The sequence below is a fragment of the Taudactylus pleione genome, unplaced genomic scaffold (assembly GCF_031769625.1).
Source record: "Taudactylus pleione unplaced genomic scaffold, aTauple2 ptg000086l, whole genome shotgun sequence".
Classification (NCBI taxonomy): domain Eukaryota; kingdom Metazoa; phylum Chordata; class Amphibia; order Anura; family Myobatrachidae; genus Taudactylus; species Taudactylus pleione.
Window position 1 is genome coordinate 6,355,186 of NW_028284488.1, and position 21,314 is coordinate 6,376,499.

General features: G+C 48.9%; 1 protein-coding gene across 1 annotated transcript in view; it reads right to left on the minus strand.

Moving 5' to 3' along the window:
- COPG2 (coat protein complex I subunit gamma 2) overlaps positions 1–21,314 on the minus strand; it is a 120,867-nt gene that overhangs the window by 79,590 nt on the left and 19,963 nt on the right. The window contains exons 6-10 of the mRNA XM_088468689.1: positions 20,528–20,603; positions 6,692–6,784; positions 6,008–6,094; positions 5,273–5,430; positions 4,860–4,993 (exon numbers count right to left, since the gene is read on the minus strand). Coding sequence (XP_088324815.1) covers positions 4,860–4,993; positions 5,273–5,430; positions 6,008–6,094; positions 6,692–6,784; positions 20,528–20,603 — 548 coding nt within the window. The remainder of the gene's footprint in view (positions 1–4,859; positions 4,994–5,272; positions 5,431–6,007; positions 6,095–6,691; positions 6,785–20,527; positions 20,604–21,314) is intronic.

Sequence of the window (21,314 nt, forward strand, 5' to 3'; positions counted from 1 at the left end):
TGCCTTGATGTCATTTAGCTGAATTTGCATACGCTGGGAGCGAGCGTCCGCATCTAGCGACCGGGTCTGAATCAGGCCCATAGTGTACTAGGTACTTAGGATTAGTTTTTCTGTTGCAAAGTAAAAAGTATAAAGTTGCAAATAAAGTATATCGTACCTGTGTTTTGTCTTTTTACACAGACTGCATACCTTTTCCTCAATTTTGCATCTTACTTTGCTTATAGTGTACTAGGTAGGTAGGATTAGTATTTTTGTATCAAATGAAGTATAAAGTTGCAGATTAAGATGGAGATGCATGGTGCGGGTCACACATATTGGACCTGTCTTTTGCCTTTTTACCCTAGATTGTTTACATTTTCCTTCATTGTGCTACTTTTTCCTCAACTTTGTATCTTTGTTCGCTTATAGTGTACTAGGTACTTAGGATTAGTGTTTTGGTGTTGCCAAGTCGCAAAGTGCATAGCATGATAAACAGGGCTATTTGGCAAGATTTATAGATAACTGCATGTGTACTGTATGCTCTAGTAAAAACAAGACATATGGTAAGAACTTACCTTTGTTATCTCTGTTTCTACGAAGTCCATAGGGTCCACAGGGTTGACCTTGGGGTATAGCTGGATCTGGATCCACGGGCACCACGCAGTTAAAGCTTTGCTGCTCCAAGGATGCACTTGGGTCCGTCCTCCTCTATACCCCGACCCCGAGCCACAGCACCTCAGTTGGTAAGCAGCCAAGGCCGGAGGAGGAGACTAAACAGAGAGAAGGAAGACTGGAACACACAAGAAACCATACTCACAGAAATGGGAGACGGAAAACCGGTGACCAGCCACACAGCCCATATGAAGCCAGGTGCGTCAGGGCAGGCGCCCTGTGGACCCTATGGACTTCGTAGAAACAGAGATAACAAAGGTAAGTTCTTACCATATCTCTTGTTTTCTATTTCAGGGTCCATTGGGGGTCCACAGGGTTGACCTTGGGGATGTCCCAAAGCAGTTCAACTAAGGGCGGGGACGCTCCTGTGCTGAAAGGAGAACCCGGCGCCCAAAGGATGCATCCTGAGAGGCGAAGGTGTCAAACGCATAAAACCTCAAAAACGTCTGAATTGAAGACCAAGTAGCCGCGTTACACAGCTGAACAGCAGAGGCGCCACGTCTAGCAGCCCAAGAGGGACCCACAGAACAAGTGGAATGAGCCTTAACAGAGGCTGGCACAGGTAAACCCTCCTGTGCATAAGCCTCACAAATAACGGAACAAAGCCAACGGGCTAACGTTTGTTTGTTGGCAGGCCAAACCCTCTTGTGAAAACCAAAGAGGACAAAGAAGGAATCAGACTTCCTAACCGAAGCAGTCCGGTCCACATAGATTCTAAGCGCCCGGACTACATCTAAGGAAGTCTCACCAGCTGAAAGATCAGGTGACTGAAAAGCTGGCACAACAAGTTCCTGATTGATGTGGAACATTGAGACCACTTTAGGCACCGCTCTGCCCTGGTGAAAAATCAGAAAAGGAGGACGACAGGAAAGTGCCCCCAATTCTGACACCCTCCTGGCAGAAGCAATCGCCAGGAGAAAAACGGTCTTAAACGTCAGCCACTTGAGTTCCACTGACTCAAGAGGCTCAAAAGGAGGACCCTGCAGGACCCGTAGCACCACCGCCAAGTCCCAAGGAGCCACAGGAGGCACGAAGGGAGGCTGGATCCTGAGAACACCTTGGAAAAAGGTGTGAACATCTGGCAGTGTAGCAATCAGTCGTTGGAACCACACGGACAAAGCGGACACATGAACCTTCAGAGAGGCAAGGCGTAAGCCGAGGTCCAAACCTGATTGAAGAAGTTCCAAGATTCTAGAAACTCGGAACACCTGAGGATCATAGCTTCTGGACTCACACCACTGAAAGTAAGTGCGCCACACCCTGTGGTAAATCCGTGCGGAAGCATGCTTGCGTGCCCAGAGCATGGTACCAATAACCGAACTGGAGAAACCCCGAGACCTCAAGACGGCTGTCTCAAGAGCCACGCCGTCAAAGACAGCCGACCCAGATCCGGGTAAAGGCAGGGCCCCTGAGACAACAGGTCCCGACGCTGAGGAAGAAGGTACGGAGCGTCGATGGAGAGGCTCCTCAGATCGGAGTACCAAGGACGTCTGGGCCACGCCGGAGCCACCAGCACGAGTGTGCCGCCGTCCTGCTTGAATTTCCGCAGGACCCGAGGAAGTAGGGATATCGGAGGAAACAGATACGCCAGGTGAAACGTCCATTTCACCGACAGAGTGTCCACCAGACATGCGCCTGTGTCTCTTGTCCTTGACCCATAAACGGGCAACTTGTGATTGTGACAGGAGGTCATCAAGTCCAGCTTCGACAGCCCCCATCTGTCCACGAGTAGCTGAAACACCTCTGGGTGAAGCGACCATTCCCTGGGATGCACGTCGTGACGGCTGAGGAAGTCCGCCTCCCAATTGAGGACTCCGGGGATGAAGATCGCCGAGATCGCTGGAATGTGGCACCACGCCCAAGCAAGGATGCGAGACACCTCCGACATCGCTGCCCGACTGCGAGTTCCTCCTTGGTGGTTGATATATGCCACCGTGGTGGCGTTGTCGGACTGCACCTGAACCGCCCTTCCATGAAGAGTGGTGCCGGACGACTGCAGGGCCCTGTATACTGCCCGCAGTTCCAGGATGTGGATGGGGAGAAGAGCTTCTTCCGCAGACCAACGACCCTGAAGTGACAATAAGCCGGTCACTGCCCCCCAACCCCGGAGACTGGCATCCGTCGTGAGCAGGACCCAGTCCGGGATCCAAAAGGGGCACCCCTCAACCAGATGAGCTGTCTGAAGAATAAATAAGCACAGACAGCAGAACTAGCAAAAGTCACATACCATGCAGGAAGTTATACTCACTGCACCTTTCGCTACAATCAACCTCCCAGATTCAGTGTCTGGGAGGGCTATAGCGCTGCGAACACAATCTGTCTGCAGGGGAGAGGTACGCAGGGGGACCGGACCACACACCGCCTGGGAGATCTGCGTTGCCACTGAGAAGATGGCCGTCGGAGAGCTCTGAGGAGGAGTGGCCACAAGAGGAACAGCCCAGCGACGCCTGCACGCATGAGAGAAGGCGCACTGGGCTGAGGGGAGGAGCCGCTAAACCAGGGAAGGCTGCCTCCCCTCGCTAGCGATTAACCCCAGGGATGCTGGTTCCCTTCCAGCCATTACTCCCTGGTGGTCCAGCGGTCACGCGGGGTATGCCACGGGGGGGGAGCCCGCCGCCGCTACTAGCGCCGCCGGTCTGTCCCCAGAGACCGGAGGCTGAAGACTGCATTTTCCCCCACGCACAGCGCAAAGCGCTACACGCGGCTTACCTGGCCACGTGCATCCAGCAGCAGTCAGTGGGAGGTCCCGGAGCCACGCTAGCACTGACTCCGGGGTCCCGCTGCGATCCCCAGATCAGTACTGGCGTCGCAGCGCCAGCGGGGCTGTTGGAGCGGCACCGTGGACGTCCAGATGGACAGTCTGATAGTAAAAATAAATAAAATCTTCTTTTAAAAATAAAAATAAGCTTAGGGGCTGCTTATGCAGCCCCACTGCGCCAGGGTGACCTGTCTCTGGCTGGGCACCAACTAAAACTGAGGTGCTCGGGGGCGGGGTATAGAGGAGGACAGACCCAAATGCATCCTGGGAGCAGCAAAGCTTTAACTGCGTGGTGCCCGTGGATCCAGATCCAGCTATACCCCAAGGTCAACCCTGTGGACCCCCTATGGACCCTGAAGTAGAAAGGGTTATTACTTGCATTGTGTTGGCACAGACTGAAAGTTCCAACCATCCTATCACCAGGATGTTTCTAAATATGGCTGGTCATATCTTGACACCTTGGTTTCTTAAATCCGCCACCAAACTTTTGCAAATGATTCTTGGAGATGTTTCCAGCCCGAAACGCAAACAGATGAATGGGAATTGTTGTATCATTATCCAGAACCTGGGATACTTCCTGCGCTAAAATCCACACTGTAAATATATTTGAGATCAATAGAAGAAATTTCTTTTGCAGATGGCCATGAGGATTGAGGGCCTGACTCAGATCCGCTCGCTAATACAAGGACGCACGCAGCCGTCCGCAGTGAAAGTATGCAAATCCGGCAATCGCTAGCTAAACATTAATACGCCCACTATGTTTTGCCGTGCGATCGTGGTAAGAAACGCCCACCAGCCTACTTTTCTTTTTATCACATCCGTCATTTATAGGACATTCACTTAATAATTGTATCATCGGCTGACATCGGACCCATACGCACCGCTTGTGGTTGACCTGACCCTGCCGCAGGCACTGCGAGTGCCTCTGTGTGTAATGACACCTTCTGCTGTGTTAGCTGACAATGCGTCTTAATTATGCACGCCTATGAAACGGCGTTCAGGCGCACAGACACGCCTGCGTTTGCGCAGCCATTTTTCCGGCGTTCTGCGCATACGCAGTAGCCTCTGGCCACACTCTAGTGCCCAGAGTCTACTGACTCTGCGGTGGCCGGCCAGACGCGTCAGTCGGCTGCTGGCCGCCGGAGAGAGAGGAAGGGGCCCGGCACGGGGAATGCACACGGGCCCCCTCCACTCTTAAGACGCCCCTGATCTGAGCTAAGCTTTTGCTTGGTTTCAGCTTCCTATCTTTCAGGTTTATTTTTGTCCATAATAGAATACAGATATGACAAAAAAACATAATTCAAGTGTCATCAAATGAGTCAGAGGTAATAGATTTAAAAACAATGCTACAAGCATAGATGAAATCCTACTGTACAATTAAAAAAAAACCATAAAAACACATGTATTTAACACAAATTAAGAGCCATAAAGCAGGACACTGATCTCTTACCTGATACGGCTGGGGCCAGCTCCCTCGCTGTACAGTTGGGAAGGTGAATGATTGCTGAAGCTGCTTCATATATCACCATTTCGTGTTTGTTTCGAAGGCAACTCTCAATAAAGTCAAACAAGGGACTGTTGTGTCTACATAAAGAAACACATCCATTTCCTTACAAAGGAGTTTCTCACAAATAAGTGTTTATACGGACTTTCCTATTTTCCATTTTTGCCTATGCCTACTGTGATCTCGTTTAATCATCTTTCCTAAAAGGACTATTTACTTTAATATGGGACACATGCCTTCAAATGCAGTTTATATTTATTTGCAATGATTACATTCCATTTCAGTGTCATGGCACAACATTATTATCTACACATCGAGAGTAGTTTAAATGTGACAAAGGGAATAATTTCATTTCTTACCCATCATCGGACTGCTCCAGCAAACGGCTAGCTATTCGTATTAACATGCAGTATGCAAAAGGGGATTTCAGTCCAGACTTAGTAAATTTATTTATCATCTTTGCAACAGCAAGTCGGTCATTCTTCCGTAAGTAGTAGAGGAGTCCCAGTGCATGGTACTGCCAAAAAATATATGTATTATCTTCCAATGCTCAAAAAGCCAAAAACAAAACTACATGCATACTGGAATAAGACCTTGAAATCATTCATATATAGGGGTCTATTCATCATCACTTAATTTCTACAAAAGCAGGTGAAATTAACATTTTCACCTACATTTGGCGAAAGTATCCGGGCCATTCATCATAGTAATTTCTCTTCCGATGTGGCCTGCTGTCCCCATACACTAGTATGGGGACCTAAATTCATCAAGCTTTGAAAATACAATATCTTCAGATGGCATCTCCCCCGCACACCAGATCCCTCTGCCCCTGTCCGGTTCCTTCCGCCAGACTCCAGGGCTTTGTGCGCCTGCGTGAACTCTAGTTCATGCAGGCGCACTAGCTCTGCCAAGTAAGGCTCGGCAGTGCTAAGTTTCACTGCTCCGAAAACATTTGGGGAGACTGATTTTCGGATCAGCTGTCTCCTTACCGGAGTGTTACATTGTTAATTATTAGGGTCCGCCCGGAACCCAATAATTAACATAATGGATAGATCCCATATTCTGTTTTGAGTCTTCACATCACACAGTAATACCTGGACCATGATGTTGTCACTAGAAGCAGCTTCCTGAGCTTCATTGATCCATCGTTTCACTACATCATAGCTTATTTTCACCATATGCTGGAAAAAAGGGAGACACGGTAATACCATATCAATAAAATATTCTGCTTATGCACACATTAAACACTACTTCATTCGCATAAATTACACATTTCTCTCTGTCCTAATGGAGAGGTTCACACACTTATACCATGGAACATTTACAAAATGTAAAATGTAAATATTGTACGTATAAATAAAGTGTTCCCTCTAGCCAGCGGGCAGGGCGCAGAAGGTCCAGGTACGTAGTATTTGCACGCACCGATGGCGCTTACGCTCAAGAAAGGGGCATGGCCTAGTGGAGGAGGGGAGTGTCCTTGTGACACGCCCCCAGTTCGTTACACTTGAGGGCGTGCCCAGCACTTACAGAGGTGAAAAACGCTGTACGCATGCAAACGCCATCTATTCACCCGGTGGTGATCGGTCACCGCAGCTTTAACCACCCACGGGACACTGCGGCCCGTGGGTGGGAAAGGCAGAGGGCAAGCTGTTTTATCGGGGCACTGCTGAAAGGGCAGGGCGCATTTTGCCCCGCTAAAATCGGGCATGGCCCAGCGCCCCGCTAAAACAGCCTTGCAGGGAACACTATAAATATGCAGCTTTTATGCAGATACATACCAAGGAAGATACCAATGCAGAACTGGAGACGCTGGGTACTTTATCTACGATAGCCTGTTTCATGTACCTCTCAATAGCCTGCAACATGGTGGCCTGTGTAACAAACATGGAAGGTTGTTTTTGTATTCTTTTGATAATTTTTAACATGCAGAAACAAAGCAATTTGGAAATAAAAAGCACAGCTATGTTTTTTAGTTATCTGTAACATTAGATTACAAAGTCTACTAAATATTTAAATTGCATTTTCATTACAGTACAGTCATCATCATGAATTGACTTTTTGGGTCAATAGTATATAATAGCTAAGTTTATATCATACAATAGTATGATGTAGTTATAAAGACATGAGACAAGTGTGAAATATTAGGAAAACATGTTACAATATAAATCAGCGGTAGAGATACTTTAAAAGATACGCATTACCCACCATGGTCATACTACCCCACCGCTAATCCCTCCTCCCACCTCATCATTCCCCCTCCCCCTGGCACGTCACCCCGCCTTCATCCACATTTAATTAATACCCACCTTCTACAGATTCCCTTCTTAGCTCAGGTGCCCGCACCATCACTACACTCTATTCATCTCGGTCCCCCAAATTAATCTCACCTCCACGTTACAGCAACCCGGATAATCTTATTCACATCTCTCCCACAAACTCTATCTCTCTATCCTGTGCCCTCTGGAATGCCAGGTCAGTCTGTAATAAACTGGTCCACACTCATGACCTTTTCATCTCCAACTCCATACATCTCAAAGCCATTACTGAAACCTGGATTTCACCCTGTGACACCACTTCTCCTGCAGCCCGGGGGTCGCCATGGTGGTGGTGTTGGAGGACTTCTATCCCCCGATAACTCCTACCAGCTCATACCCTCTGAACCATCCCTTACATTCTCCACATTTGAGGTTCATGCTATACGCCCTTTCTATCCAGTACACCTTCAAGTAGCTGTCATTTAACCATCCCCCAGGCCCTCCCTCCAAATTCCTTGACAACTTTGCTGCATGACTTCTTCTCTTTCTCTCTTCAGATCTTCCTTCCATTATCCCAATTGATATTCCCACAAAATCCCCTGCCTCTAAACTCCTTACCCTGACATCTTCATTTGTCTCTTTCAATGGACCTCCTCACCCTCCCATGTGAGCGGCAACTTGCTTAATCTCGTCTTCACTCACCGTTGTGATATTTCTGACTACTCTAATTCCCCATTCACCCTCTCTGACCATCACTTTATCTCTTTTAACTTATCCCTCTCTCTATCCCCTCCTCTGCCTCCTAAGGCTACCATTACCAAGTGTAACACTGAGTCAATCAACACAGTTTCTTCTTCCTCCCTGCTTGACTCACTTCTCTCCCCTATCCTCTCTCTCGACTGCCCTGAACAAGCCACTTCTCAAAACAATGCCTCTCTTACTTCTGCTCTTGACTCTGTTGCTCTGGTGATCACTACTCACCCTTGCAGATTTACAACCCTGGTACTCCAAATGCACCAGTTACTTAGAAAATTTGTTTACAAACCGCCGAGCGACAGTGGAGGAAATCACGCTCTAAGGCAATATATGCTATCATTATACAGTGCTGTTCTACCCCCTCCAATCAATCAAATTTAAAGAACCTCACCTAGTCCTCAAACCCCCGGCATCTCTTTGCTGCTGCCCACCTCCTCTCCTCGCTCTCTGCCCTTGTCTTTGCCACCTACATCTAAAATTGACCCAACAGACCCTCAGCACTCCACCCCTCCTTTCCCAGACCACCACTCTCCATCCATCTTACCTTATCCCCTGTATCTGAAGAGGAAGTCATGGCCCTTATCTGGTTCTCCCCCTTTCCAACCCACCCCTTGACCCAATCCCCTCCTGCATCCTCCGCTACCTCTCCCCTTCTACCTGTTTCCATCTTGTCCACCTCCTCAATCTCTCCCTTTCATCTGGCGCTGTCCCTGCTGCATTCACACATGCCCTGGTCTCCTCCATTCTTAAAAATACCTACCCTTGATCCTAACACTCTCTCCAACTACAGACCTATCTCTCGCCTCTATTTTGCTGCCAAGCTCCTTGAGCGTATTGTTTACAACTGCATTACCTTCCTCCCATTCCCTCCTCAACTTACAAAGCCCTTACCCAATCCTCTCCCATTTACATCTCTGTACTCATTTCCCTTCATACTCCCATCCGCCCACTCTGCTCAACAAATGCATGTTGCCTCTCCTGCTTCCTCCCACTCCCGCCTCCAAGATTTTGCCCGCAATGCTCCTCAGGGACTCTCTGCCTCTCCCTATCAGACTCTCCTCTTTACAAATCTTCTAACGGGCTCTCAAGACCCACTACTTCATCAAAGCCTTCCAGCTCTCTTCCTAACCCACTGCTACATGCTCCTTCCTCCTGTCTACCCCATCTGTGTCACGCTTGTTTGTCTGCCCTTCCCTTTTAGAATGCAAGCTCTCACGAGCAAGGCCTTCTTCCCTTGTGCTTCTCCATACTTAGGGGTCTATTTACTAAGCAGTGTTAGGAGACAGAGTAAAAAGTGATAAGGTGCCAGCCAATCAGCTCCTAACTGCCATCTCACAGGCTGTGTTTGAAAAATGACAGTTGGGAGATGATTGGCTGGCACCTTATCACTTTTTACTCTGTCTCCTAACACTGCTTAGTAAATAGACCCCTTATTCTTTTATCTACTCATTACTCCCCGCAAGGGCACCTAACACTTCGTTACTTATGCCCAGCTGCTTATTTTGAGTATTCTGATCACATATGCAGCAATGTGTATAAACCATGTCCTTGTCATGCATTGTATTGTACTGTAAGTCACTGGTCTCTTGTTCACTTATTTGTTTATGTACTTTGTAAGGCGCTGCCGAACACTTGTGGCGTCATATAAATAAATGATAATTACGAGAGAGAGAAACTTCGGTGTTCAAGGTATATTGTCAGTATCCCTACCTGCCTGATTCATTATGAAGTGTCCTAAACTCATCAAATACCTTATAACAGAGGTTCCCAAACGAAGTCCTCAAGGCACCCCAACAGTTCAGGTTTTAGAGATATCCATGGTTGAGCAGAGGTGGTTAAATCAAATTGACTGAGGTACTAATTAAGTCCCTGTGGTCAAGCAAGGATATCCTTAAAAACCTGGACTATAAGACCAAGTTTGGGAAGCTCTGCCTTATAATATTAGGAATTGTTTTGTTATTCCAGAGCTAATATTATAAATTACACACATTACCCTTCAACTCAGTAATAAGATTAAATATATTATTTTATCAAATAGACAACTATCTGTAATAACATATCAGCAGGTATCTTAGTGTAATATAACTGTCTCAAGCTATAACAGGCAAAGCTGTAGCTAACCAAGGGAAAGGGCAAGGGGAAATGTAATTCGAGCACAGGATCTAATTTGTAATTAACCAAACATATAAATGGGTTTGTCCATAATTTCATCCACAATTGGTATGGTAGATTCCCAATATGGGTAATAGAGAGTAACATTAGTGGAGGTGCTCCCCTTGAAAGTATGAGTATAAATGTGAACAGAAAGAGGAAAGAAAAACAAGAGATATGGTAAGAACTTACCTTTGTTATCTCTGTTTCTACGAAGTCCATAGGGTCCACAGGGTTGACCTTGGGGTATAGCTGGATCTGGATCCACGGGCACCACGCAGTTAAAGCTTTGCTGCTCCCAGGATGCACTTGGGTCCGTCCTCCTCTATACCCCGCCCCGGCCACAGGCACCTCAGTTGGTAAGCAGCTAAGGCCGGAGGAGGAGACTAAACAGAGAGAAGGAAGACTGGAACACACAAGAAACCATACTCACAGAAATGGGAGACGGAAAACCGGTGACCAGCCACACAGCCCATTTGAAGCCAGGTGCGTCAGGGCGGGCGCCCTGTGGACCCTATGGACTTCGTAGAAACAGAGATAACAAAGGTAAGTTCTTACCATATCTCTTGTTTTCTACTTCAGGGTCCATAGGGGGTCCACAGGGTTGACCTTGGGGATGTCCCAAAGCAGTTCAACTAAGGGCGGGGACGCTCCTGTGCTGAAAGGAGTACCCGGCGCCCAAAGGATGCATCCTGAGAGGCGAAGGTGTCAAACGCATAAAACCTCAAAAACGTCTGAATTGAAGACCAAGTAGCCGCCTTACACAGCTGAACAGCGGAGGCGCCACGTCTAGCAGCCCAAGAGGGACCCACAGAACGAGTGGAATGAGCCTTAACAGAGGCTGGCACAGGTAAACCCTCCTGCGCATAAGCCTCACAAATAACTGAACGAAGCCAACGGGCTAACGTTTGCTTGTTGGCAGGCCAACCCCTCTTGTGAAAACCGAAGAGGACAAACAAAGAATCCGACTTCCTAACCGAAGCAGTCCGGTCCACATAGATTCTAAGTGCCCGGACCACATCCAAGGAAGCCTCACCAGCAGAAAGATCAGGTGACTGAAAAGCTAGCACAACAAGTTCCTGATTTATGTGGAACTTTGAAACCACTTTGGGCAAAAACTCAGGACGCGTGCGGAGCACTGCCCTGTCCTGGTGAAAAATCAGAAAAGGAGGGCGACAGGAAAGCGCCCCCAATTCTGAAACCCTCCTGGCCGAAGCAATTGCCAGGAGAAAAATGGTTTTAAACGTCAGCCACTTGAGCTCCACCGACTCAAGCGGCTCAAAAGGAGGACCCTGCAAGACCCTCAGTACCACCGTCAAGTCCCACGGAGCCACCGGAGGCACGAAGGGAGGCTGGATCCTGAGAACACCTTGGAAAAAGGTGTAAACATCTGGCAGTGTAGCAATCCGTTGCTGAAACCACACGGACAAAGCAGACACATGAACCTTCAGAGAGGCCAGGCGTAAGCCGAGGTCCAAACCCGATTGAAGAAATTCCAAGATTCTGGAAACCCGGAACACCTGCGGATCATAGTTTCTGGATTCACACCACTGAAAATAAGTGCGCCACACCCTGTGGTAAATCCGCGCGGAAGCAGGCTTGCGTGCCCTAAGCATGGTACCAATCACTGAACTGGAGAAACCCCTAGACCTCAAGACGGCTGTCTCAAGAGCCACGCCGTCAAAGACAGCCGACCCAGATCCGGGTAAAGGCAGGGCCCCTGAGACAACAGGTCCCGACGCTGAGGAAGAAGGTACGGAGCGTCGATGGAGAGGCACCTCAGATCGGAGTACCAAGGACGTCTGGGCCACGCCGGAGCCACCAGCACGAGCGTGCCGCCGTCCTGCTTGAATTTCCGCAGAACCCGAGGAAGTAAGGATATCGGAGGAAACAGATACGCCAGGTGAAACGTCCATTTCACCGACAGAGCGTCTACCAGACAGGCGCCTGCGTCTCTTGTCCTTGACCCGTAAACGGGCAACTTGTGATTGTGACGGGAGGCCATCAAGTCCAGCTCCGGCAGCCCCCACCTGTCCACGAGTAGCTGAAACACCTCTGGGTGAAGAGACCATTCCCCGGGATGCACATCGTGACGGCTGAGGAAGTCCGCCTCCCAATTGAGGACTCCGGGAATGAAGACTGCCGAGATCGCTGGAACGTGACACTCCGCCCAAGCAAGAATGCGAGACACCTCCGACATTGCTGCCCGACTGCGAGTTCCCCCTTGGTGGTTGATGTACGCCACCGAGGTGGCGTTGTCGGACTGCACCTGAACCGCCCTTCCGTGAAGAGCGGGGCCGGACGACTGCAGGGCCCTGTACACAGCCCGCAGTTCCAGGATGTTGATGGGGAGAAGTGCTTCTTCCGCGGACCAACGACCCTGAAGCGATAATGAGACGGTCACTGCCCCCCAACCCCGAAGACTGGCATCCGTCGTGAGCAGGACCCAGTCCGGGATCCAAAAGGGGCGCCCCTCGACCAGATGCGCCGTCTGAAGCCACCAAGCCAAAGACTGCCGAACCTCCGCGGACAACACCAGCATCTGAGAGCGGATCCGGTGAGGTAACCCGTTCCATTCCGATAGAATCAGCCCCTGCAGGGGCCGGGAATGGAACTGGGCAAATTCCACCATGTCGAATGTCGACACCATGGACCCCAGAACTCTCATAGCTGAATGGACCGACAGGCGGCAACTGCTCAGGCAACTGTGTATCCGCAGCTGCAGGGAGGAGACCTTCTCTGGAGTCAGGAAAATCCGCTGCTGACGAGAATCCAGCAGGGCTCCCAAATGAGCCATCCGCTGTGATGGAATCAGAAGGGACTTCTTCCAGTTTATCAACCACCCGTGTGCTTGAAGACAAGCAATGGTCAGGTGGAGATGTCGAAGAAGCACCTCCGGGGAGCTCGCCAGCAGCAGAAGATCTTCCAGGTACGGCAACAGACGTAGACCTTGACCCCGAAGGTGGGCAGCCATAACCGCCATCACCTTGGTGAACACCCTCGGAGCCGTGGAAAGGCCAAAAGGCAACGCCCGAAATTGGTAGTGATGGTTCAGGATAGCAAACCTCAGATACCGCTGATGTGCCGGTGCTATGGGCACATGGAGATAGGCGTCCTGGATATCGAGGGAGACCATATAATCCCCGGGTTCCATCGCCAGAATGATGGAACGTAACGTTTCCATCCTGAACCTGGGAACTCTGAGGTATCTGTTCAGAGACTTCAAATTCAGGATAGGGCGATGAGAACCATTGGGTTTCTGTACCAGAAACAGAGTAGAATAGTACCCCGTCCCGCGCTGAGACTGCGGAACGGGAACAATGACCCCTGCTTGTAGCAAGGATTCTATACCTGAATCTGACCAGCTTTGGTCTTGTCCAGAGAAGGACTCGTACAGAAAAACTGGTGGGGCGGCCTGAACCGAAAAGACAGGGCGTACCCCTGAGAGACTACTTCTCGAACCCAGGCATCCGTGGTGGTATTGTGCCAACACTGGGCGAATTGGAGAAGTCGGCCTCCCACTCTGGGGTCCCCCAGAGAGAGGCCCGTCCCATCAGGCAGCAGGCTTATCCTCCTGCTTGGAAGAAGGGCGCCGAGCACTCCATGCCTGCTTCTTGGGCTTGGGTGCGGCCTTGGTCGCCGAATGTCTCGGGAAGGACTGGCCCTTGGCCTTACCCTGAACCCGAAAGGACCGAAAGGCAGAGCTCCTCACTTTAGCCGGCGCAGAGGCCGAAGGGAGAAAAGCCGACTTGGACTTAGCCAAAGTATCCACTATTCTGTCCAAATCCGGACCAAATAGTAAATCACCATTAAAAGGCAAGGCCTCCAGACCCTTTTTTGAATCTGCATCAGCCCTCCAGGACCTCAGCCACAGGGAGCGCCGAGCAGACACCGCTGCAGCCGACACCCTAGAAGTGAGCAGGCTGGCATCCAAAGACGCTTCCCCAATATAGGAAGCTGCATCCCGCATCTGTCCCACTAACGCTCTCTGGATATCCGGAGCCTCATCAGGAAAGGTATCCTCCAAGGCATTGGCCCATGCCTCAATGGCTTTAGCCACCCAGGAGATAGCCATGGACGGGCGAGCCACCGCCCCGGAAAGAGAATAAATGGACTTTAAACAAGTCTCCACCTTCCTGTCCGTGGGATCCTTCAAAGAGGAGATAGACGGCAATGGCAGCGTCGCGCTTTTGATCAAGCGGGTAACGTGGGAATCCACCGCCGGCGGAGTTTCCCATTTCCTGCAATGAGCTTCAGGAAAAGGATAGTTCGCCGCCAACCTCTTCTGAGAATGGAACCTCTTACTAGGTAATTGCCACGCCGCCGCCATATGATCCGATAATTGATCAGACAGGGGGAACACAGTTGAGGTCACCTTGGCCTTTTTAAAATTAGGAAACTTCGACCTAGGAGCCGGCGCATCATCCTCAACATGTAGGATAGCCCGCACCGCCCTAACTAAGGCTGGAACATTAATGGAGGACTTAGCTTCCACCTCCTGCCCCATGACATCAGAGTCAGAGTCCTCATGGATTTCTCCATCATCTGAGGACACTTCCGAGTCCGACAACTGCGCAGCTAGTGAACTCACAACCGGACGTTTAGACACCCTTGGTGGCACATCACCTTGCAACATGGACTGAAACGCCGAGGATGAAGCCGCCAGACTCTGTACGGAGCTGGATAGAACATCCACCCAAGGCGGAGGAGCCGTCGGAGCAAAACTCTGCAAAGGCACTACAGACTGACGCGTCCCTGGGGAAGACTGCACATACACAGGCAGTCCCGAGTAAGGACCCACAGTCTGGGCCCCGGGGGAAGACCGCAACATTTGTGGAACCCTCGGGGAATGGGGGATGGTGGGCTGCGGTAACGCCCTAGAAGGGACCGCTGATGGGACCGATAACCGGTCCGCAATAGACGCCAGCACCTGTGAAAACATCGCCCAAGGAGGGTCCTGTGATACAGGGGGGTTGGAGGGGCCCGGTACCAGCTGGCACCGCCCGCACAGACCATCCTGAGATAAGTCCTCCCCATCAACTCCAGCAGCACAGCGTCTGCAGGAAAATAGCACAGGAGCCACAGAGCGCTCAGTCTCCTCATCAGACATGATACCGTAAATCACAAGAAATAGGTATCACCAGAGGAATTACGGTTTTAACACCCGCGCACTCACCAGTATGCGACACAACAGCCCAGATATGGTACTGTGTAGCACACAACAGTATGTGACTGACCCCACAAATACGTGTTTTATATAAGTGAGGGTCTCAGAAAAACGCCCTTCCCCCACACACCTGCCGGGCCGTAGGAGAAGGAAAGGGATAGTTATAAGCTGACAGTAAGGAGAATAAGTCACAGACAGGCAGCACTAGCAATAGTCACATACAATGCAGAAAAGTTATACTCACTGCACCTTCCGCTACAATCAACCGCCCAGATTCAGTGTCTGGGAGGGCTATAGCGCTGTGTACACTGTCCTTTTGCAGGGGAGAGGTACACAGGGGGACCGGTCCACTTGATACCGCCTGGGAGTCTGCGATGTGCCAGTAAAGATGGCCGCCGGAGACCTCAGAGGAGGAGTGGCCGAGAGATAAGAGCAGCTCAGCGACGCCAGACTCCTAGTTGAAAGGCGCGCTGAGCTGAGGGGAGGAGCCACTAGACAGGGAAGGCTGCCTCCCCTGGCTAGCAATTAACCCCCGGGTTGCCGGTCCCGCTACCAGCCTGATACCCTGGTGGTCTAGCGTACACGCGGGGTATTCCTCAATTGAGGGGGAGCCCGCCGCCGCCGCTAGCGCCTCCGGTCTGTCCCCAGAGACCGGAGGCTCCTGACTGCATTGAAGTATCCGCGGCCCGCCACACGCGGCGACCCGCGGCTTACCTGATCCCCGTCGCGTCCGGCAGCAGTCAAGGGAGTCCCCAGAGCCCGGCTAGTACAGGCTCTGGGGTCCCGCCGCGATCCCCAGAGCTGTACTGGCGTCGCGGCGCCAGCGGGGAGAAGGAGCGGCAGCGTGGACGTCCTAAAGGACAGTCTGATGCTGCCGCTCTAACAGTGTAAAAAAAGTAGAAAAAAATAAAAAATTTCTCTTTTAAAATAAAGCTTAGGGGCTGCTCCTGCAGCCCCACTGCGACAGGGTGACCCGACTCCGGCCGGGCACCAACTAAAACTGAGGTGCCTGTGGCCGGGGCGGGGTATAGAGGAGGACGGACCCAAGTGCATCCTGGGAGCAGCAAAGCTTTAACTGCGTGGTGCCCGTGGATCCAGATCCAGCTACACCCCAAGGTCAACCCTGTGGACCCCCTATGGACCCTGAAGTAGAAACTCTCTTTTCAGGGGCACTCTTGTATATCATATGTATCACTGTTCCATAAACATTAATAAATAATTTTTATTGGTTATACATTAAAATAACATGTGCAAGTATAGGCCTTACCAGACCCAAAATTATTTGGCTGCCAAGGGGCAGGAGCAGTACTGATATATACATGCGAGAAAGGGAGCGAACAAACAATAATACACATAGACGATACAAAAACACAAAGCATAAAGCTAATTACAATATCATAAATATTGCGAAGCCAGGTGAAATATTACAAGAAGTATATAAATTATCAGTGGTGATAAAGTTATCACCCTTAGGTCAGATGACCTGGACTTCCTTATAATAGCACAGTGGCTATTTTAAAAAAGTATACAGCAGACATCACTAATGTTGGAAAAGGCTCTTGATCAACAAGTGTACGTACATATGTAGACCCTGGAGAGGAAAATATATATAATATAGGGTATAAATGTGGGTCGTAGTTAAGGTCCTATACACAGGGATCAATTTGAGATATTAGCCCCATCAAAAATATACTCATATATAGATAGATGGCTAAGGTCTATAAATGCAGATCCTGCATCAGCTTACCTCAAGAGTTGCCCCAGGTACCAGCAGACAGTGCAGTAAAGACAAGGTATGTAACTTTAGACTACTCCCTGATATGGATTCTGTCTAGTCAGCAGCTGCTGCATGTCATTAATAATAAAGGTATATCAGTGAATGACATGTGAGCGTGCTGTATAGCTATCCCAGGGATGTGAATAAGTATAATGAGTATCTGCTTTTGGATCTGACTCAAAAGACGGTCCTGATGTGCATACGTATATACTGTAGTCAAGTAGTCACCACTTACGCTGGAGGTAAGGAGAGAAATGTAAGGTACCTGGGTGTCCTCAAGGAGAGGGAGCCGATATCACCTGAATAGGGCCTGCTTCACATGGAGCCTGTGTGTGTGCTGCTGCATTGAATCCCGCCTGTACACAGCGGGACTCGCAGGTCTGAGACGCGCGTTTCACTCTGCTTCCTCAGTCAGCATCCTTACCTCCAGCGTAAGTGGTGACTACTTGACTACATGAGAGAGCAGGAGACCCTGCTATACCGTTGGGTAACAGAGCGCTGCTCATCCTGTATGAGTCCCACCGTCGCTATATCTTACCCTGTGATCTTTTATCATTGCATACGTGGTTTATGCTTCTCACCAGTCACCACCATCGCATGATATGTGACTGGCAGCAGCATCTAACCCGATTCTGTGCTCTGCTATTTCAGGCATAAAATACAACTATTTATCTATTTTCCATGGGGACTCTCATTGGAGTCTGGCCCTAGGAGGCTCCTGCACTATGTAGCGTTCCCGCTAGGCTGTTTTAGCGGGGCGCGGCGCCCTGCCCTCCCTCTGGAGGGCAAAAAGCACCCTGCCCTCCAGGAGGAGGGCAAAAAGCGCCCTGCCCTCACAGCCTGCGGGAGCCGTTCTCACCTGCGGGACGCAGTGTCCCGCGGGTGGAGAAACATGCGGTGACCCGGTCACCGCCGGAGAATAGACGCCGGGCGCATGCGCCCGGCATCTATTCTCCCTGTCTGCAGGGCTTGGGGGCTGCCCGGCGTGTCCGTAAGTGCCGGGCACGCCCCCAAGAGTGACGAAAAGGGGACTTATAGACACGCCCCCTTTTCCGATGACCACGCCCCCTTCTCTGCCGCGTGCGCGCCGAAGGCGCGCGCACGGGCATGCCCTCTCTAGCTTTGGCGCCCTGCATCCCGCCGGAGCTAGAGGGAACACTAACTATGCATATACGTATGCACATCAGGACCGTCTTTTGAGTCAGATCCAAAAGCAGATACTCATTATACTTATTCACATCCCTGGGATAGCTATACAGCACGCTCACATGTCATTCACTGATATACCTTTATTATTAATGACATGCAGCAGCTTCTGACTAGACAGAATCCATATCAGGGAGTAGTCTAAAGTTACATACCTTGTCTTTACTGCACTGTCTGCTGGTACCTGGGGCAACTCTTGAGGTAAGCTGATGCAGGATCTGCATTTATAGACCTTAGCCATCTATCTATATATGAGTATATTTTTGATGGGGCTAATATCTCAAGTTGATTCCTGTGTATAGGACCTTAACTACAACCCACATTTATACCCTATATTATATATATTTTCCTCTCCAGGGTCTACATATGTACGTACACTTGTTGATCAAGAGCCTTTTCCAACATTAGTGATGTCTGCTGTATACTTTTTTAAAATAGCCACTGTGCTATTATAAGGAAGTCCAGGTCATCTGACCTAAGGGTGATAACTTTATCACCACTGATAATTTATATACTTCTTGTAATATTTCACCTGGCTTCGCAATATTTATGATATTGTAATTAGCTTTATGCTTTGTGTTTTTGTATCGTCTATGTGTATTATTGTTTGTTCGCTCCCTTTCTCGCATGTATATATCAGTACTGCTCCTGCCCCTTAGCAGCCAAATAATTTTGGGTCTGAGTAGGCCTATACTTGCACATGTTATTTTAATGTATAACCAATAAAAGTTATTTATTAATGTTTATGGAACAGTGATACATATGATATACAAGAGTGCCCCTGAAAAGAGAGTTTTCTTTCCTCTTTATGTTCACAACATGCAAAGCTGACAAGACCATTTCAAAAATAATAAATCTGCAGCACACTGATGGATCACAGGGCCTCCCTATCTTGCTGTAATGCAGTAAGCCAGACTCACAGAGCTCTTTTCTGTGGATGAAGAATGGAGATTATGTGGTGGAGACTGGATGTCCCTCCTCCTCTGATGTGCAGTTTGTACCTTATGGTATCCTGATGGGTTGGATACTCCACATAAAGAATAATATCAAGTCCAGTCTTATTTTTTGGTTTATGACACTTCACTCGCTGCTCCATCTTCTATTTAACAAGAGATAGGTCTCTGGTGAAGCTCCACAAGCCATAAAGCAAAGAATAAGAGGTAGGCAGAGAGGACATAAATCAGGAATGAGCTGGGGGCTGGGCCGGGTGTAACACACAGAGGGTTGCAAGTGAACATAAGGATGCATATTGCCAATCACTGGGTAAAACTGATTAGGATTCCATATAAATGCTATATTATGCTCATATTGACTATTTACATATCTCAATCATCAGTTGTAAATGAAATGTGGATACTAAACACTGGCTGTTGCTTGATGAGCCCCTCCTCTATGCTGTGTTACATTTGCGAATTGAAAATTAGGGCTCTATTTACTAAACCTTAGACGGAGATAAAGTGAACGGAAATAAAGTACTGACCAACCAGCACCTGTCATTTTTCAAACACAGCCTGTGACATGGCAGTTAGTACAAGCCAATCATCTCCTATCTCCATCCAAGGCTTAGCAAATAGGACCCTGTATTTCTTACACCGCAATTGTAATATTGTGGCAAGTAAAAAACAAAGTTTACATTTTGATTTAAAAAAATCAAACACATAAAAAAAATTCACATATTATCCATCCTCGAGATCCTAACTTTTCTTTTTTACACTATCCAACACCCCCTTTCTATAGCAAGTCATTTTTATACAAAATACAGGGGTAGATGTATTATAGCGGCACACATAGGTAAAGAGGCGAAGCAGAAAGCACTACCGATGAAATGTATTAACATCTCATCTGCCGGAGTGGGGCAATGAGAACTCCCCCTCTGGCGATTCCTGTCTGAGCAGGGATGTCAGGCACTGACTCCATCTACTATGTCGGCATCTGGGTCATTCCGCCGATTTGCAGGATTCGGCGACATATCGTCTAGTGTGTATCCAGCTTTAGATAGACCACTATATTGAAGGCAGGCAGGACTCTGCAGAAGAGCAGAGCCCATCTAGGGGAGATTGACATTAATAATAACAATAGTGAAAATGAAGAATTCAGTCAACTGTATCTTTTTAAGACTTGTTAACATATTACATATAGCTTCTTGTTAAATATGATGGGGCTAATATTAAACACAACTTTCACAGTATGTTTATTATGCAATATTTAATAAATAGGTAACATTTTAATCCATCTCTTTTAAGAAGCGGATAAAATCTTTCAGAAGCCCAGGTCAGCACCTGTAGCCCAGATGTCTACTTACGTCAGTGATTCGGCAAAGTGCACGGATGGCTGGCCCGCGGTAAACATCTTCTTTCCCAGTCATATCCTTGGTCAGGCTGCCAGAATTAAATTATACAAAAGGTTAATCCAATAATTTTCACAACACATTTTACTGGAAAGCAGAGCAAAGGCCATATATTTGCTCAAACTCTCAAAAAGACCTTACAGTTTCCTGATTCATTAATACAGATGGACTTGGGGGATTTCATATAAAGAGTAATTAAAATGTCAAAGATAAACCTACTAAATTTGGAAAAATATATGCACTCTGGGGGCACAGAAAGCAATATTGCTTTTCATTACTAAAAATATGAGATATGGTAAGAACTTACCCTTGTTATCTCTATTTCTACGAAGTCCATAGGGTTCCACAGGATACCTTGGGGTATAGGTGTGACGTCAGTCGCAGGGCACCAAAGAGTTAAGCTTTCAGCCTCCCAGGATGCACTAGGTCCCCCTCCTATACCCCGCCCCCAGGCCAAGGCACCTCAGTTAGTTACCAAGCCATAGGCCGGAGGAGGAGAAGGAAGAGAGAGAACAAAGATCTGGACACATACAAGAATCACATTCTCACCAGAGGGAGACGGAAAACCGGTGACCAGAGCAAAGCCCATCTGCAGCACAGGTGCGACAGGGCGGGAGTCCTGTGGAACCCTATGGACTTCGTAGAAATAGAGATAACAAGGGTAAGTTCTTACCATATCTCATATTTTCTACTTCAGGGTCCATAGGGTATCCACAGGATACCTTGGGGATGTCCCAAAGCA